General features: G+C 36.0%; 1 protein-coding gene across 1 annotated transcript in view; it reads right to left on the reverse strand.

Annotated features, from left to right (window-relative positions):
- The window catches only part of LOC144969237 (gamma-aminobutyric acid type B receptor subunit 2-like), a 49,766-nt gene extending 43,674 nt beyond the window's left edge, over nucleotides 1–6,092 (reverse strand). Inside the window, exon 1 of the mRNA XM_078908349.1 lies at nucleotides 5,286–6,092. Coding sequence (XP_078764475.1) covers nucleotides 5,286–6,092 — 807 coding nt within the window. The remainder of the gene's footprint in view (nucleotides 1–5,285) is intronic.
- Nucleotides 6,093–20,071: the final 13,979 nt, after the last annotated feature.

A 20,071-nucleotide genomic window follows, 5' to 3' on the forward strand; every position in this document is an offset into this window, starting at 1 on the left:
CAGAGGTTTGACCTCCAACAACTACTTGTTGGGTTTTGTCCCTCAGAAATGATTCTATCCATTTCATTGTCTGACCATTTATTCCAACGTTCTGGATGATTCTTGTAATACTTCAGATTTGAGCTTGTTATAAATCTTGCTAGCTTCCTTCCATTCTGATGTGGGATTTTTACAATTGAGAAAACAATCAGTTAAAAAATTTCTTTGCATTTGGTGTAATAAGGGACTTCAAATAATTGCAATATTGTGATTGATGACGTAGTTACTGGTGTAGTCGTCGGTGATGCTTATGAAGTTAATGTCGGTTTTTGTTTTGTTTTTGTTTGTTTTTTTTCCTTCATTATTTTTTTTAATTCTGTTGTTATATATAAGGATAAAAACAGTTTAGTAATTTTTGTCTAAAAGCGTGAGTTGCAATAATCGTTTAGGATTTCAATGAATAATGATGCAGCATAATCCCCGATTGCAAAATATTTGCTTCTCTTGAATGTTTACTAACAGCACATTGCAATTTAAGATACAAAAAAGGATAACTGTTCATTAGGTTCAGAAAATCAGACTTTCAAGGGAAAAAACTAATTTTGATGAAAAGCAATTTGTAATAAACTACCGCCTATTCAAAGGGTAGCATACAATTTTGACGATCAAAAACCGAGATAAACTCCACCTCCTTGGGTTTATGGCTATGAAGGAGTACTCAGTGTCAAGTGTAATTTGTCAGATGGTACAAATCCTATTGACCGTATCAGAAAGCATATAGTCATTAACCCCCTCCTTCCCACCTTAAGGATAATCGTCACATTTGTAACGATGCAGCCAACATTTTTGTCATTCTAATTTCTTTTGTAAATCATAATATTTGAACAAAAATACTTATTATAGTTAAAGTATATTAACACTGTGTTGAATAGCTCGTTTAGCAAGGAGAATGTGTATAGATCTAGCAAGAACTTATAGATTTTGTGTTTGAGTGAAATAAATATATTTTTGTATAGGTTGGGTCTGAAGTTTTGGGAAAAATCCGGAAAATGGCTGGTAAGGAGAGAGTTAAAATAAAGTATCCAAGTTTTATTGTTTCCAACGAGGTGCTCTGACTTCAAAGAATGCTAAGACTCCAATAAAATTTGAATTCTTTGATGACTTTCTGTGTCCTGATACGATCAATACATGATTTCTACAATAAGACAAAATACAAGTGACACGTAAACAGTTTTTTAGAGTCATGAGGCTCATGGTGCCGGAGTACATTTCGATTTCTCTAGCGTTAAAAGTAGAAATTGATTGCCATCCTTTGGATAGGACGCTAGTCGATAATAAAACAATTTTCGACAGATCTAACAGAGAGACTAACCAACTTCTACTGGGTGGACAGGGAAATCAGAAAAGCATTGACTGAATCTGGTCAAAATTCATTAAGTTATTGGCCAATGATGGCTGAGCTCAAATCTAAAAACTTGGATCGATTGACTTAATGTTAGCATTTGCTTCAATATCAACCAGCATCAAACTAATGACAAATGTCGTTGACCGGTAAGCAACCTGAGCGGGCCGGGGGGGGGGGAGCTGTCTTTTTGACCTTTTGAGGAAGAGGGATGCCGTATGATTATCAATTTCTGATTATTTTTTTGTTAAAAAACATACTTAATCAGCGTTTCTTTCTACCACGATTTTATCTTCTTGATATTAATCCGTAATGATCGAACTGAGAGAATCACTTTGCCGCATTGGGAAGTCACGTTCACCTTTATGTCATTTTAATCCAGTAACAACTAAACAATGTTGATAAATTCAACAAAATCCACATTATTTATTTAGTTATAACTGCAGAACACTCGTTTTCATCATGAGAGCAGTAAACGCGATCCAACTCGTTTCTCATTAAAACTGGAGATTCAACAATGTTTCTCTGCTCGTGGTGAAAAAATCATGATTTTTCGCTGATCGTTGCCTGTATAGGATCAGAGGTCAAGTTTGTAGGATATACAATGTCTTTTCATGTTTTAAAGATTAAAATGCTTTTTCGCATTATTTATCGAGTAAAACATCTTATTATAGAGTATTATTTCTAATTTAAGTTACAGAAAAGCAAAAATAAATTTATACTGGAAGCGCAAACATAATTTTGGTAACAACAAGATATGAAGTGAGTAGAAAAGTGCCAGAAGACAATAGAGAATAATTTTATTTTTTTTTTTCGCGGCGGTGGTGGGGTTTGAACCTGCGACCTTATTGGTACGACAACTCCGCCTGGCAGGTGAGAGCGTGGCTCTACTGTGTGAGCTATCCACGAACACAAAAAAATTTGTATCAAACCCAAGTCATTTCTAGATCCCTCTCTCACCCACTTCTTGAGACCGCCGATTCGTTCGCACACCACCATCGCGAAATAATTTTGACCAGCAGTTAAGCTTAATAGCCAATATTCTCAACACAAACATATAACATAGAAACGATTGAGACATTGATCTAGAAATGACTTGGATTTGATACGAGTATTTTTGTGTTCGTGGATAGCTCACACGGTAGAGCCACGCTCTCACCTGCCAGGCGGAGTTGTCGTACCAATAAGGTCGCAGGTTCAAACCCCACCACCGCCGCGAAAAAAAATTTTTATTCTCTATTGTCTTCTGGCACTTTTCTACTCACTTCATATCTTGTTGTTACCAACATAAGTGCCTGCTCCACTCACTTTTCTGAATTAAAAATTCACCCCATACACCGGAGCATACTCAATGTCTCAATCGTTTCTATGTTATATGTTTGTGTTGAGAATATTGGCTATTAAGCTTAACTGCTGGTCAAAATTACTTCGCGATGGTGGTGTGCGAACGAATCGGCGGTCTCAAGAAGTGGGTGAGAGAGGGATCCAGAAATGACTTGGGTTTGATACGAATATTTTTGTGTTCGTGGATAGCTCACACGGTAGAGCCACGCTCTCACCTGCCAGGCGGAGTTGTCGTACCAATAAGGTCGCAGGTTCAAACCCCACCACCGCCGCGAAAAAAAAATTTTATTCTCTATTGTCTTCTGGCACTTTTCTACTCACTTCATATCTTGTTGTTACCAACATAAGTGCCTGCTCCACTCACTTTTCTGAATTAAACATAATTTTGCAGGTTTTATACAATGAAACGGTTCACATATTATCAATAACGAAAGAAGCAATAGTATTATAAACTACAGTGCCCAACAAAATTGTTTTAAAATGGTCTGAGATAATATCTGTAGCTAGTCTTACCTATTTGTTCTTCCATTCTGTATAAATATAGTGCTGGTAGACCTTTTATCAATTAATAAATTTTTATAATTCGATTCATCTTTAAATGCTCAATGATCAATTCAATAATTTAGAAATAATTCATTCGGAAATTGTTCATAAACTTTAAAATACAGAAGATAAAATTTGGGAAGGAGGCATTGGAATGAGATAATATTCTGAAACGGGTTATTGTAGCAATGACTATCCCGCACAAATCTTTGGGCCTCTTTTTCGCTCACGAAGTGCCAAAATTCGCGACAAAATATGGGACGAAGCCGTTCCGTACATGCTATTTTTAAAAAATTAATTACGACGCTGTTTATCGATGAATATGACTGAAAGTTGGCACACAGTTAGAAAAAAGGTCATTTTAGATTATGTCAAGCGACAAAACTCCTACAATTCTCAGAAGACCGTTAAAATAGATTTTTACTCTTTGGAGTACAATATTTATAAAACTACAAAGAGGAGAGATTTTGTCGCTCATAAGGTTATATATGCACATTTCTTCTATTTATATTTCAAATTTCATTGGACTATGATAAGTACTTTTCCCGTATTCTCACAAAACATCAACCCAATTTGCATTTCAATGAGTGAAAATATGGAGACGGCCATTTTGCTTCCCTCATCGCACGACACGAAAATGACGTGAGCGAAAAGGCTGCCAGATGGCTAGACTTTAACCTGACCAAATTCGACTTCAAAAGTGGCTAAATAGAAAATCATATGGCTTTCACTATTAAGACTGGTCCACTTAAAATGAACTAAATTTTAACAAACAAAATGAATAGACTAGGATAAATGTCACTGAGACAAAAATAGATGAATAAAATTTAATAAAAGAAACAAAATTATATATTTGGCCACACACGTGGCCATCTGGAATCTTGTTCGCGAAGACTGACGACACAAATCCTCGCGTGCTTTTTTTGAATTAAGGTATTGTTTCATTGTTATGACATATGGATAGTAGATTAACTCTCTCTCTCTCTCTCTCTCTCTCTCTCTCTCTCTCTCTCTCTCTCTCTCTCTCTCTCTCTCTCTCTCTCTCTCTCTCTCTCTCTCTCTCTCTCTTTCTCTCTCTCTCAAATAAATACTAGAAATAACATAAGCCATGGTCTCACGGCACTGAATGATAATAATTTTTTTCGTGTCATTTGTATGGGTTGTAGACACAAAATTACACTTCGGAAAAGTTCCAAATGATCAATATTATGTATATTTTAAAACAAAATTATAGTTGACCCTAGCCATACAGCTCGAAAACTATACAAGTTAGAACTCTTCTGATGTCTTCATCATATCTTCTGATAATTTTGCCATAAAATTGCAAAGTTTTAATATCTAATTCCACGTATTAAGCGAGATACAGCCACAAACCAGAATAAAACGCAGAAAAAGTGTCCCATATTTTCCGTATTTTTTTTCTCTTTGTGAGTCATCCAAATAAATGACAGCTTTGAAACGGCATAACTTTGTTATAGATTAATGGATTTTCAAAATTTAAAAAGATTTTTACTCAGTGGAGATAGGGCTTTGATTTAAGAGTAGTATTTCCTACAAGAATAGAAAACAAAAATTTTCATAGTCATCGCTACATTATGATTTAGGCAAACCAGATGGGACAATAAAATAACAGAAATATTAAGTTTCAATTGTTAATGATAGACAGTTGGCTTTTGGATCAATTTTATTTTTAATGATACGTTTCTGCTTTATCTTTCCCAATACTGCCGTACTCTGAACTGAAAAAAAAATCATTAAAAGAATTTTGGTCAGAAAGTCGTCCTTCAAATATCGATCGATTATAAGTACCCTCATCTTGGCAAAACTCTCAAGGGTCAATTTAATCCATCGATATTTGAAGGACGAATTTTCTCGCCAAATTTAATAAAACGTGTATGTTCAGAGTACGGCAAGCAGTATCGCAGTCAGTATTTTACGTTTACGTTTTTGACCAACATTAATTCTTCTTTGTTCTATCTCGCTTTGTATTTTGTTTCCATATTTCACCAATACTCACCCTGGTATTGTGGACGTTAAGCTTCAGTTGGTATCCAGACAGAATATCGGGGTTTCTGTTTATACGATCAATCGCAAGAATAGCTGCTGGTAGGTACCCAATTCCGGCGGGATATTCCCCTGACATCGCAAACAATCCAACGATGTGGAGTGTTTTTGACGGAGAGCATTTTCGGTTCGTTTGAGATCCATTTCTAACAGTGCTATTTCCTGTTAAAGCTAATGTTTGTACATCGCTGTCTGACGTATTAATAACATTTGCGTTTTCAGGTACTTCGTCCACATTTGTAGCACTTGGTTCACATTGTTTGCTATAATCAGTCACCCGATTTGTAAACAAAGACTTGTTTTGTCGTGAATAGCTTCCTTGACGTGGAAGATGGTCATGTCTATGAATTTGATGCGTTGATTGTTTCTTAAATTTGAATGTCGATCTCTTAAATTTTCTTGGTGGTGGTAGCCGTGCCAATCCCTGATTTGATGTCTGGTTTTCAGTTTCATCCTCGATTTCCATGGGCATGCCAGGTGTGATTGGTCCTCTAATATTTGTATTTCCAATCGTTTTATCTGCGTCAGATTCATCTTCGTCGATTTCTTTAAGGATTCTACTCCTTTGTCTTTGTTGATGGTCTTCTATTTCAAGAGCCGTGTCGCTGATAAAGTTCCAGTCGCTGAAATGAGTGCGTGGATTATGAAACGCTACAACTTTCTCAGGATTAAATCTAGTATCCCAAACGCACTCTAGAGAGCATACCGTTGAAATTAACATGATGATGGTTAACACAAAATTGTGATTCAAATTATCCATTGTCTAATATTGTAGTAGTATGTTGATTGATATTTTAAATCGTAACTGTACTCAGTGCAAGATAATTGGGCAACTAGATGTTGTCTAAAATATTATGCTTTCTGAAAATGGAAGTACTGTCGATTTTGAAGTAATTAATAAAATGCTTTTGGGTAAATATAAGGAGATTACGATGTCCTTTAGACAGAAAGAAATAAGTCTTTTTACAAACTTTGACAGATGCAAAGTTACAGCCATACACTGATAAATTACAGATGTCTTTGATTTGACAGGAAATTGTTTTATATCATATATTGTTACTTTAAGCCGACATACTAATGTCAAATATGCAAAAATAAATAATTTCTTAGAATATTTATATTTCGTGATTTCCCACCTATTCGTCAATTGATAGCTGGTTTTGGCGTATTATTATCAAGCACTAAAGAGCCTGGCCATTTGAAAGAAACAAAGTAAATAGTAATCAGTGTAAATGAGTACCTGGTCGATGACGTTTTCTGTCGAAAGAAATTGTCCCTATATCTCGTTCTACATGCCAATTGTTGCTGTTGGTTAGCAACCTCATGGGAAGCGCTTTGGGCACGTTTAGTGGATAGTGCTCTTTATAAAAGGTAAAATTTATTTTTATTTAGGCTATAAGATCTACCAATTAAGATGACCCTAATTCGTCATAAAATCTCAAGTCTAAGATTATAATGAAGATTGACATTTGAAGTAAACTGTATGGCAAATTGTCTCAGGTTTACGACTTCTTTGACATATTTTGAGTCCTTTTAATTAATAGTTTGTTGGGAGTTTTATTGCCGGCGGGGGGGGGGGGGGGGGTGTGAAGTAAAATGTTTTCTGGTCAAAATGAAAGAATGAGGGGTTGTTCAGTGCATAGTTTTACATTAGTGACGCCTTGTGCATAGACGATTCATTGTCTTTCGACTACATGTGTCATTCTTTTATTTTCACAATTAATTTAAAATTCAACTCCTTTTGGTTGGTTAAGAAATTAGTAAAACGCGCCAGCGATCCGCCATAAGGAGAGAAACTCAATCCTCATACAACAGCAGAGGTACAACGGTGGATTCTTCAGTTCTTTTGAAACAACACAAAGGTTATTAAGTGTCATAAAAGTATACAGGTTTTAGGTTAGCTGATATTAGTAATAATACATTTGAAAGTACAGGGTCCAAGCATAACAAGGGATGGTTTGTATCAAAAGTTGTAATCTCCAAGATCAAAAGGCCACAGAAAAGTCTTCTTGTCAGTTGTAAGGATAACCAAACCTCTCTATGTTATTATAAATATCCTATTCACATAGATTAAGCTCATCCTATTAGATCCAGATAACGAATGAAACTGGTTCTTCAGAGGATCATCAATCTTTCCATTGTTATTTCCACCGAGCAATAAAACACCAGTTAATTATATGCATAAAATGGCTATGCAATTGCTATGCTCAGCGACGCGAACCAAAGTCAATGAGTTTGAACTATTGAATTAATCCAAAAACTGAATCAAAGATTGCTGTGACAGGCCGGTTTATACTCGTAGTACAATCACAACCTAATCAATGAAGTCAAATAGAAAACCATTATGGATGCTTTTATCTCAACCAGAAAGAATGTTAACCACTTAACACGCTGTGTTCGTTTTTACCCTAACCTAGAATCACATTTTCCCGCTTTTATTAAAGGAATTGTAAACTGCGCGGCGATTCGGACTTCTTTGAATCTACAACGTATCGCAATTGCCGTTCTTTTGATGAGAATATCTAGGTCTGCAGTATTAGCAAAGCAAATAATGATAGAATCTTGTAAAGTCTAGCTGTTAACGGCTTAATCCCTCCCCACTCATTTTGCGTGGAATATGCCGGCTTGTGCTGTGGCTCTGTCACACTTTACGACTTAATACTTAGATCGCTGTTATCTAGATCGTTATCATTTGTGACAAGTCCGCGACAAATCCTTTGATTGTCCGTATGACAAGTAATGACTGTGAGGCTTGGATGGGTTGAAGACTTTCGCAGCTCTCTCACAAAATATATCTCTTTTATTTATTTATTTTTAAATTAAGCTTTTATATAGCGCAATATCCACTAAAAGTGCTCAAAGCTCTTTACAAGGGGTTCCTGGCCAACAACAACATGCAACATGTAAGGCGATATTACAATTTTTTCGGACAGAGACAACTCCGTCAACGGCCAGGTACTCATTTTACACCTAAGTAAGGTGAGAGAATGTGAGTAAAGAGCCTTTTCCAAGGCCTCAACTATGCGCCGAGCGAGTCTCGAACCCAGGACCTTCCGATCCGAAAGCGAGTGTCATACCACATGACCGCATAGCCGCACACAGCATTTTATCTTTTCCTTCTAAGATGTCAATCAAAACAAAATAATCAATAGATCGTCAAAACGTCTCATACAGTCTCAAACATGAGATTTCAAAGGCCTTAGGACTTTTTAGTGTCATTTCAATTGATCGATATTTGAATTATCTACAACTTTCTTGGCCAAAATGGGAAATTTTTGTTTCGTTAGAATAAGGCAGGTTACTAAAAGAAATTTTCAAAAAAAATAAAATGCACAATGAAGTGCAATCTCGCTGATTGAGTCTTTTTGCCTGAGGAATGAAAATGGTAGCTTTATCTTTTTTTCTCTCTGAATCTGCCTTTATCAAACGAAGGAAACACTGTCTCGCCACCAGGTGGCGTATCAAAGTACAGTATCAATTACAAGAACTGAGGCAAAGAGACCATTGGATCAAATATCAACTTTATTAAATTTCCTCTTAGTTAAGTAAGATTTGAATCATGACTTTGATTACAGTACGACAATGGACCATACTAGTCGACTGTTCCTTGTCGAACTCAGAGTTATCACATTGTTTTATTTGTACTTTTTTTTTATTTTTCTTGCAACCACCCCCTCCCCTCCAAACACACACAGACACACACACACACACACACACATAAATACACACACAAACACACACACACACATACACAAACAAACAAGTAGTAAATTCCGTGTCAGAACGTAGACAAGGTCATGATAATATTCCAAATTTCAGGTTGTCATAAATCCTAATGTTGTCTATATTTTGACATTCCAAAAATTGAAATCATTATTTTGAATTTTGCAAAAGATGCCTGTCACATTATTCTATTTAGGTAACTTTTATTCTATAAACATTACACCGGTGGTAATAATATAAACTCATTGCCAGGGCTAACGCATTTTGATTCAATATTTTTTAAGTTCTAGAGCCTAAACTTATCAAGTGAGTAGCAATCAATTGCTCCTATAAAATTTGTTACAATAATTATCCCTTATCATGAATGTTGAAGTATATTGCTCTTTTTTTTCTCTGCTCACCTTGACCTAACAAAATGGCCTTGAAAAAAAAACCCTCGTATCTTCCGTTATTTCCCCCCGGCATCGTAATGTCTTATCGGTTTTGTTGGCTTCTGATTGTGTGTGTGTGTGTGTGTGTGTGTTTATGTGTGTGTGTGTGTAAAAGAGATGTTTGTGAGTATGTATATGTGTGAGTAAGAACTCAACTGGTGATACAAAATTAATAACAAAGAGTCAAATGATGTCAACTTCATTCTTTCTATATTTAACAAGTTATTATAATGTGTCTCGTATTCTGCTCACTTCACGTTTTGAGATGTGGGGTATTTAGGACCCTATTGTCATCGGTCTTTTAGTCGAAATTTCAGCTCAAATTTGAATAGAACACACTAAAGTCCACAACATCTATTTGTTTAAATGACATACGTTTGATGTTCCCCTGTTTACCAAATGGAAGTATATATTGATGGCAATATCATATTCTTCACAAGCTCAAAAAATTATTTTGCTTACTTCCATGTAAATATTTTTTTGTATGGTAAACACTCAAAGATATCTGGCAGATTTTGACGTCAATCGCTTTATATTATGTTCACAAACATTGAGGTACACAGCTACATTAAAAGTAGTTTGTCCTAAAAGGGTGCGAAAACTAAGCTGGCCAGGAAAAAATTCCATGACCCAATCTTATGTAAGTGTAAGGGGACTACGGACTTAGTGACTTTAGTCGAGGAATTTTAAAAATCGGTTCTTATGTGAGCTAATCAATAAAGTCTCAGACTAAAACCACGGCCCTTTAGAACTCAGTTGTGCTTACTTGTTTGGCGAGGACTAAATCGTTTGGTCTCTGACCAGTAATAGAGATACCGTCAAAGTCAACAAAACGGCAGCCATGGTTGTGAGATTGAGAGAGTTTTGATTCAGTAGGAAATACGTCAGTTACGAATGGCAGATGCCAGGAAAAATACGTTGGTTGCGAATGACAAAGGCAAAAAAGTGTCCTGTTGAATTTGACACTGGCTTTATAAACTTTTAGAGAGTTATAGATTGCCGTAGTACACATGCTTGTTCAGAGAAACAAAAAAGAACAACCCTGGTCAAAATCCCGAGTTGTGACTAGTGAGAATTACGTTCTAGACTTAGGCAGGTTCGCTTCGAAATAAAATAAAATCAACGGTTAGGAAGTATAATGGAAACAAGATAGTCTGCTGGAATTGTGAATGACTGAAATGATATGAAAATTGAGTGGTTAATATGAAACACACTTTCTGCTTTATTTATCTTTGTTTTTGTTTGGAATTTTTTCGTTCAATGTATGTGACTGCGTTACAAAATCAAAGAGAAGAAAATGTGTTTATCGCGTGATTTGATTCATCGTGTGACGAAAGTATTTAATTTTTTTTCTCTCTGAAGCAAGGGAAAATATGTGTCAGTGCATGTCGTAATCAGTCGAAAGGTGAAAATTTTGGATTTGCATTTTCTGAAAGAATGTGCTCCCCGGAGCATTTTAATCTTTATTTGAAGTAAATCGGGTGATTTTTTCATGTAGTTATGGTCAGATGTATGGGAAAGGTTTCCAGCAACTATTCTCAAATTTCATACTTTTTCCACTTGACTAGCTGTAAAATATATTTAGAATTGAAATTAAGCTCTGATATTTCCCGAAGATGTACAAAAAGGAGTTGATTTAATCATTTATGACAAGAACACATTTTTGATAAAAATTGACCTTCTAACTAAACTTGGCAATATCTCAGTTCAAACCTTTTTCACCATCCGACTGATTATGTCATTCAATGTAACATATTGCACAGCATTTTTTTTCACATTAACGTTTTTATTAAAAATAGATCCAAAATTGGAAACCAAATGTGGTGCTAATTCAAACCTGCACAAAATAATCGATTTAGTCTATGTCGCAGTCACGCCCTGTCCTGGGCTCGATCTGATGTAGGAGGACTAAGGACTTAATCCCTGGGTTTAGTAAAAGACTTCAAAAATTCGCTTCCTATGTGAGCTTACCAAGCAAGTCCTAGACTAAATCCAACCCCATTTAGGCCTAAGTTTTACTAAGTTTTAGTCACTTGAAACGGTCGGATAGGTTTATTCTCAGACTAGATACTAAGATACATCTTTGCGTCGACAAGATGGCAGTCATTGTCGTGAGATTGGGAGATTTTCGATTCGGAAGGAAAATTCGTCGGTTACGAATGACAGGGGCAAAAAGTGTCTTATAGCTACTGACACTGGTTTTTTAAAAATTGTAAGAGAAGTACAAATCGTCAAAAGTAGCAATTGTTGAGAATAAAAACCAATTTAAAAGGAATCTGTTCAGGCTCGCGTGTTGCGAGGGAAAATTTTGCCGGAGACTTGAAGTCGAAGAATTCGCTGAGAAGAACAAAAAAAAACGATTAGGACGTATAATGGAGACAAAGGTTATACTGTTGTAACTGACTGAAATAATGTGAAAGTTGAGTGATTCATCAGAACACACATTTTGTTTTGTTTGTTTGTTTGTTTTTGGTTCAATTTGTTCGTGTGTTTCGTTGACCTAAATATGAAGTTGACAGTCAATATTACGTAAACTGATTCATCATGTGGTTATAGCAAACTAAGTAATAAGGTTAAAGTTCATAAATAAAACGAAACAAAACAAAATCTACACCGGATGTGGTGCTAATTAAATCTTTTGCCTTGGAAAAGTATGAAGATTGGAATCTTGCCAGCCATCGTGTACTAGAATAAAGGGCTTGATATTTCCAGCACAAAATAACCGAATTGGTCAACATCCTTACCTAGTCAGAGATTAGAAAAGGCTTATAAAAACCAGTTTGATTTGTTTGTTTTGTTTTGTTTTGTTTTTTTTGTTTTGTTTTTTTTTTGTTTTTGTTTTTGCTTGTTTCGCTTGGGCTTATGGCTACTAAGTCTTTTACTATACTTGTAAATGACTAAATCTATTCACACGACACAAGAATGGGCTCTAGGCTAAAGCTTACGGAGTCCAATACTATATATACGCTCGTAAGAACCGATAATTTTAGTCACTTACTTCCCTTAGGTTTAAGACTAGAAAACGTTGGGGTTTTTTTGGGGTTTTTTTCTAGGCTTGTAAATACTAAATTTAAACACTTTACATAATAAAGGGGCCCACGACACCAAAATAAAACTCACCTGACAGTAGAATGATATTCTTGGCACAAAATTTGTATTTTGTTTATAAAGGATCTTATGATTACCTATTGTAAGTCGTGTCGGTTAAACAAAACAATCAGGCCTCTAGATCCAAAACAATTCAAACAGTCAACATTAAAATCCGTGGCGTTGTATGCCAAATTGATTCCAAGTATCACTTGGCAAAATATCAAAGACCACTGGTCAGGCTGGCAGAGATAGGGATTTCATGCGTTTAAGTAAGATACTTGCAAGTTCCAACACACAAAATTATGTGTAAACTTTGTTTCTAGTTTGATAGAGAGAATTTAGTGACTACTAATCATCCAACTGTTGGGTGACGTCAACTTCGTTCCTTCTATAGAACTGAAACACTAATATCTCTCATGACGTTGAGAGAGAGAAGAGAGAGAGAGAGAGAGAGAGAGAGAGAAAGAGAAAGAGAGAGGGAGGGAGAGAAGCCAGAATCAGATAGCTGTAACTGATCTCCAGGGTGAAAACGGTCAAATATGTGATTAGGTTTACATAAATCATTAGGAGAAATCATCCTTTTAACGAGTTCAAGTAAACTCAACGTTGCCTGTAATGGGCCGACAGAACACACCAAAAGCGTTTCAAAGCATGGATGTCAAGTTGCAGTGATCAGAAGAGGCAGGCACAATAATTATGATGTATAATTCTTACTTAAACTTTATTTCATTCTTTCTACTTATAATATGATGTAATATCGCCTATTTATCCACTCATTGATACAATTAACGACGTCGTACGAATGCAGGATGGCCGAGTCCCAAAATACATTATGTATGGCGAGCTCGCTATTGGCATCAGACAAACTGACGGTCCCTTTCTCGGTCTCAGATGTCTGCAAGAGAGACATGAAACCCGGCAACATCCACCCCGCTGACCTTGAATCTTTGGCAGGCTGGAGTCTCACAATATAGAGAGCTGTACAATTGTACGAGAGTAGAAGAGCCAGTGAGATAAGAAAAGAGAATACAGACTATTGAGGGCAGCATCAGTGGCAGTACCGGAAGAGGGTGATGCGGATTCAACTACAGAAATTGTAACAAGATCTGCACATCGGCTTGTTCAGCCTCAGCAGGGACTGCCAATCAACCACAGACTGACTCTGCATAGTGCGAAGACTCCATCGACAGACGGGCGCCAACATATTCGTACAATCATTCATGCATTTGCTCCAACAGTCAACCCTGTGTACATTCTGCACGCCAATCTCTCAAAATCACATGACTATACTCACCAAGGTGTCGTGAATATTCATCTGCAATTTGTATCCTGGAAGAAGATCGGGGTCATTGTTGATTCTATCAATTGCAATAAGCGCTGCTGGTAAGTGCGCAACACCAAATGGAAATTTGCCTGTCATGGCAAATAACCCGATAATATGAAGAATCGTCACACTAGAAGAATCCCCACGCATTGATGAATTAGTAGAGTTTAATTGTATGTCTCTTTTATTTCGCGCTAAGATGTGTTGTGTTTTGGCATCATTTGCTGTTGTATTATTTATATAATTGCTGGACTTCATTGTGTCCTTCAATGTTTTTATATTTGGTTCACAGCATGTATTGTTAAAGCGTTGGCTTGCTCCTTGTGAGATTGAACTTTCGCAGAGGGCATTATCATTTGTATCGTTAAATGTAAATGAAGAAGAGCATTCGAATTTGTCAACCTTAAGGAGCTCGTGTTTTCTACTCCTCGTCCTCATCCTGATTGAACCGTGTCGTCTCCTTGCCCATCGCTGACGAAGAGAACCTTTCATATTCACAGGAGTAGTAGTAGAAATTGACTTATCTAATATTTTCTGTTTTGTGGGATTCGAAACTGGATCAAAAAGGAGCGGAAAGTTCGTATTTGACTCGTCTGTCTTTGACTCGTGATGTTGCTTTTCTCTTCCGATTCTTTGCTCAGATCTACCATTATGCTTTACTCTTTGACTCTGAACATTCGAGATGTGTCTTGTGCAGGACGCCTGAGAGCGTTGGTTTTGATTGGCTACATCGTTCGTGGAATGAAACCTGGACTCCCAAACACAATTAAAACATTCCACCACTGTAATCACGATGATGAACATGTAGATGTGATGGAAATACGTCATCGCGGGTTTAAAGTTACAAACGAATGTCCCCTAACAGCACAATTAATACCCATCATTGTAGAAAATCTAAAATATATTGCCATTGTCTAAGACCTGTGGGATCAATAAAGTGGAAAGGTATCCATTCACATTGATTTATCTACTCATTGACCTTAGCGTGCCCAAATTGACAAAATATTTTTTAACCATTGACTTATTTTAAGCATAAATTTCAAATTCGTTTGTTTTTTTTTTGGGAAAAATAGTCAGTTTATTCTACAGATCAATCTACTTGTCATGAGGGTAGCCTGTCTTATTGTCTTCGCTTCATAACCAAACTGGATCGGGATCGTATTCCGCCCACAGCGTTGTGTGACCTTATAGCAAATCACCGCTTCCTATATCAGTTGATCACGGGGGGCGAGTGCCCTGGCAAACATTTTAAATACTTAAATACGTACGCTTATGGAGGACAGAACAGAATGGCGAAGACTTGTGGCTCATGTTGCGCGCCCCAAGGGGCGGCCTAAGTAAGTAAGTAAGTAAGTTACATAGTAAGGTAGCGTTGAACATAAGAAACAAATCTCACGCTGGCCAAATAAAGGCATTTATTTCTATCCAATATTATCGTTTTGAACATTTTACGCCCTCCTTCCGTTGCCTGGACATCTCATGAAGGATTAAAGATAATCCGTCAAACAAACTATGTCCGATGTCAACATAATATATATCAGCCATGTTTTTTCAAAAAGGAACAAATTGGGGTAAATAAAAAAAAACCCTTGCCAGAAGGGGGAAAAAACATAAGTGCCTGAATCAGGAATCGAATTCAGGACCTTCCGGATGACAACCACTGCCTTAATCACTCCGCCATCTGTCAAGCTTGAGTTTAAAATTCAAGTCTAAGCATCGGGCGGGTTCAACTTGACATAATACCGCTTTGGGACGATTGGTCACATATGTGGGTTTTTTTAAATATAACTTTAAACTAGTGTAAGCAATCCCAATGTCAACGCCACCCCCCCCCCCCTCTCATTCCTCGCTAGATTTGAACCTAAGGTCTTTCGATCCAACGTCAAGTGACCGCTATCCACAATTCCAACAACTCGTTCTAAGTTCTTACTAAAATAAGGTTCGTTGTTTGTTTGTTTTTTGTTTTTTTTTTGTTTTGTTTTGTTTTTGTTTTTGTTTTTTTTTTTTTGTTTTTTGCTATTTTTTTTTTTTTTGTTTGGTTTGGTTTAATTTTTTTGTGATTTTTTTGTTGTTGTTGGTTTTTGTTTGTGTTTTTCTTTTCTTTTGTGTTGTTGTTATTATCGTCGAAAAAGCCATCTTTAAATATTTATCAATGGTAGTATCATAGATCATCATAATAGTCTTCTATTTCTGGAAAGTGCACAACTAGTTCAAATATTACATTTCATTTATATTCGTAATGAATCATAAATACCGATGAAGGAGAAACCAAAAACATCCACATTATTGATCTTTATAAGATTTTTTACAAACACCACAAATCATCTTTTACCACTATCATTCTTTTTAATTACTGCTAGCGTCTACAATCTTAAATACCATGCTTTGTTTTTATCCAGAGAGAAAACAAATCAATCACATGTAATTTTTTTTTAATTCTCCCAATAATATTGAAATACCAACGTTTTTCAGGCGCCTTGTCTGTCGATCTATAAGCACAAAATTTGGGATCCGTCGATCCATTCATTAGTGACGGATAAAATAATTATCTAAATCGCCCACATTACGTCAATGATTTTAAAACACTGGATAACATGATCACTATAATTCAAACAAGATTTCCCAATAAACTGAAATGACAGCCAGTACGTGACTAGAATATACGGCTATTTCTGGCAATATCCCACATACCAGCACGCAGTTCATCATTTTTAAAGAGGAAAACGTTATCTATTCTTCTACCGCCGTCCTTCCCGACAGTTACTAAATTTATTTTATCCTCTTTTTTTCTTTTGATTACTTTAATTTATTTTGCGCACATACGTAATTAGGACACTCTAGGTTGATTTAGTAAGTTTGTTTAGTTCGTGTTTTTTTTTTTCTTTCATTTTCTTCCTTTTTACTTTTTGTACACTTGTTATGCTTTCCTGTTTGTTTCTTTTTTTTCATTTGTTTGCTAAAAAAACATACCCAGTGCAATAAAGACTGGGAGAGAGAGAGAGAGAGAGCGAGAGAGAGAGAGAGAGACAGAGAGAGAGTGTGTGTGTGTGTGTGTTTGTGTGTGTGTGTGTGCGCGCGCGTGTTGTGGCAGTTATTAGATGATATCTTATATTATTATCATTATCAATATCATTATTATTATTATTATTATTATTATTATTATTATCATTATTATTATTATTATTATTACTATCAATATAATCATAATAGTGAATTTATATAATTTTGTAAGATATCTTTATAGAATGTTGGTGCATAGATTTTGGTGTCGTCATCACAATTTTTGCATTTAGAATTTATAGTATCAGTCACGTCATAAACATATCTCGATAATGAATAGTAAAGGACCAAATTAATAGTGCCACCATTAGTCGTACATATGACATCAAAACAATTTTCAATCACGACAAACCGTTGTCGACGGCAGCTAAAAAAGATACAATCCAGTTATAAATATTACCAGTAATTCCACAACCTTTAAGTTTCAACAAAAACCTTTTCTGTTGCACAGATTTGAAAGCTTCCCTGAAAATAGTGCATGTTTTATCAATACATCTTGTCAAATCATCCAATACTTGCAGTAGCTGAGTTGTGCAAGAAGAATGCCATTGACAAAGAACTTAACGACATGGTATTTGATTTTGATGACTAATGTATCGTGACGTTGGACATTTTGTGTATTAACTATCTAATTGAATCTCTGGATAAAGGTGGACATGGGAAATGAATGTTTCAACAGTCGTAACGTCACTTCCCTCGTGGTGACGCATGGTAACTTAGTAACTGGCTCTAAACTATCGGAACAATGGCGGACACCCTTATTAAATAGTTCTCCGACGAGCATAAAAGCGTATCCAGAGGAAAAAAAACATTATAAATCTGATCATGTTTTGACTTTTAAACATTCTGATCACAAGACATATGAAAAGTTCTAGCCAGCATGAAGAATAAAAAGTACCGATCTTCTTTGTTTAGAACCACGATGGCCTCCTTTGCTGGGCGACGTGACATCAGACTATTGAATCCAATTGGTAAACGTATGCTAAGAATCTTGAATAAAATTACACTTAACTATATGTTAGATATTTAATCATTTGTAATAGTGATTATATACCGAATATTCTAAAATTAACAATGAATGTTGTTAATATAACTTAGAAAAATTGGATCTATGCATGGAAGTTATATAGTGCATTTAAAGATATTTAAATTCTATTCGCTCTTAAACGATACGATACTATAAGATATAAAACCGCCGGTGGAACGAAAGGTGGAGTCAATTTTAAAATCCGGTCCAGAAAGTTAAAGAGACAAGACAACGATAAAATAACCCTCAGGCTTTGGAAACTATCATATTCAGGCATGAAGAATAAAAACAAATAAATAAATAAAATTCCCTTTATTCATCCCATAGGGGAAATTTGTCTCTAGGGTCTCTTCCAAGGGAAGACTGGAATAACCCAGGCGTCAGCCGTAGTGCAGCGCCGCAAATTGAGCTAGGGCGAGATGACTTGTTCTAGGCCACACAGCGCAGCGGCGAGTGATCGAACTCGGTACCTTTCGGGTGCGAAGCAAAGACCGTACCGCTGAGCCACGCTGCCCCAATATAAGGTACCATTAATATTAGCCTGGCAAGTACTGATTTTAAAAATTGTGCTATGAAACATCAAACAACAGAGCATTACAATAATTCAATTTTGATGACGCATAGAGCACAACCAGTTGTTTGGTCACACTTTCAGATATAAACCGTCTAATGGGTGTCATTTTTAAACCAGTTAACTGCCGTATTTTGGAAAAATTCATATTTAAAAAGTTGGCTAGAAAACTCGTCTTTAAAATATCGATCGATATAAATGATCCTAATCTTGGCAAAAATTCTCAAACCTGGGACTTGTCGAAGAGTTTCTAAAGTACGGCACTTAAATGAGAGGGGGGTATCCCCATGATAATTTTACTTTTCTTCAAACCTTCTTTTATAAATTTTATCTCCAAAAGTATTACCTCCACGAAAATCATTACCTCTACGTTATTTCTTTCACCACAGCATTATTATCTAATCTCCAATGAAAAGAATTCGATTATTAAATCAAATAATCCACGCAACGGGCATAACATAATTATGACCTCAGGGGAAATTGCAATTTTATCGAGGTCAATTAGATGCAAAATAACACGGTGGCGAAAAGGATTAAGAAATGCCAGTAATGATTGGTCCCTGTCGTTCGGATTCTCCAACAACCCTAGATAAACAACTGAACATTGGATTTATGATAATTTAGAGTTTTAAAAATACAATAATGATAGCATTGGTTTGTGCTGAATATGATCTAGAGTTGTTGGGAAATTAAGGAGCAGGCACCGGTGTAAGATAAAGAACTGAACAAGTGTGTATGAAAGGTGTCAGACAAAGCAAGAAAGAAAATACCAAAAAAAAAAAGCATCCCAACCAAGCGAGGGTTTACAGCGTACAACGCGTACCTTAGTGAAGAATATAGGAAAAAATATTGTCCCAACTATCGAGAGCCTCTGTAGTGTAATGGTAGCACGTCTGACCGGTAATCAGAAGGTCTGAGGTTTGATCCCCAGTCGAGGTCAACTGATTTTTTGGAATGTTTTTTTTTTCTTGTATTTTCTTTTTTGCGTTGTCTGGCACCTTTCATACATACTTGTTCAGTTCTTTATCTTACACAGGTGCCTGCTCCTTAATTTCTCAACAACCCTAGATCGCAATCAGCACATACCAATACCAACATTATTGTATTTTTAAAGCACTAAATGGTCATAAATCCAATATAAAATGCATTCCACCTCTGCAAGAGATGAAGGATAAAGGAACAGTTTCTATACTGGCAGGCCAAAATGCGACAAAACCTTTTACTTTTATTCAAATTACTTATATTATAAACTAATTATCATTTGTCAACCTATGTTGAAAAAATCCATAATTTCATTAAAATGATATCGTTGATTAAAGAATTCTAGCACTCTGGCATTTGGAGTCCCCGATCGAGGCGCGGATTTGGGTGCAAGTTCCAAATTCAACATGCAAGATTGCAGGGAGTAAAATGGCGAACTTAAAATTTTCTGCCATTTCTAGCAAACATTAATTATGTCGCCATGAACATTATGTTCATCATAATTCTCCTCATCATGTAAGAAATCGTCTAT

The sequence above is a fragment of the Berghia stephanieae genome, chromosome 3 (genome assembly GCF_034508935.2).
Source record: "Berghia stephanieae isolate SIO BIC M18660-M18661 chromosome 3, UCSD_Bste_1.3, whole genome shotgun sequence".
Lineage (NCBI taxonomy): Eukaryota > Metazoa > Mollusca > Gastropoda > Nudibranchia > Aeolidiidae > Berghia > Berghia stephanieae.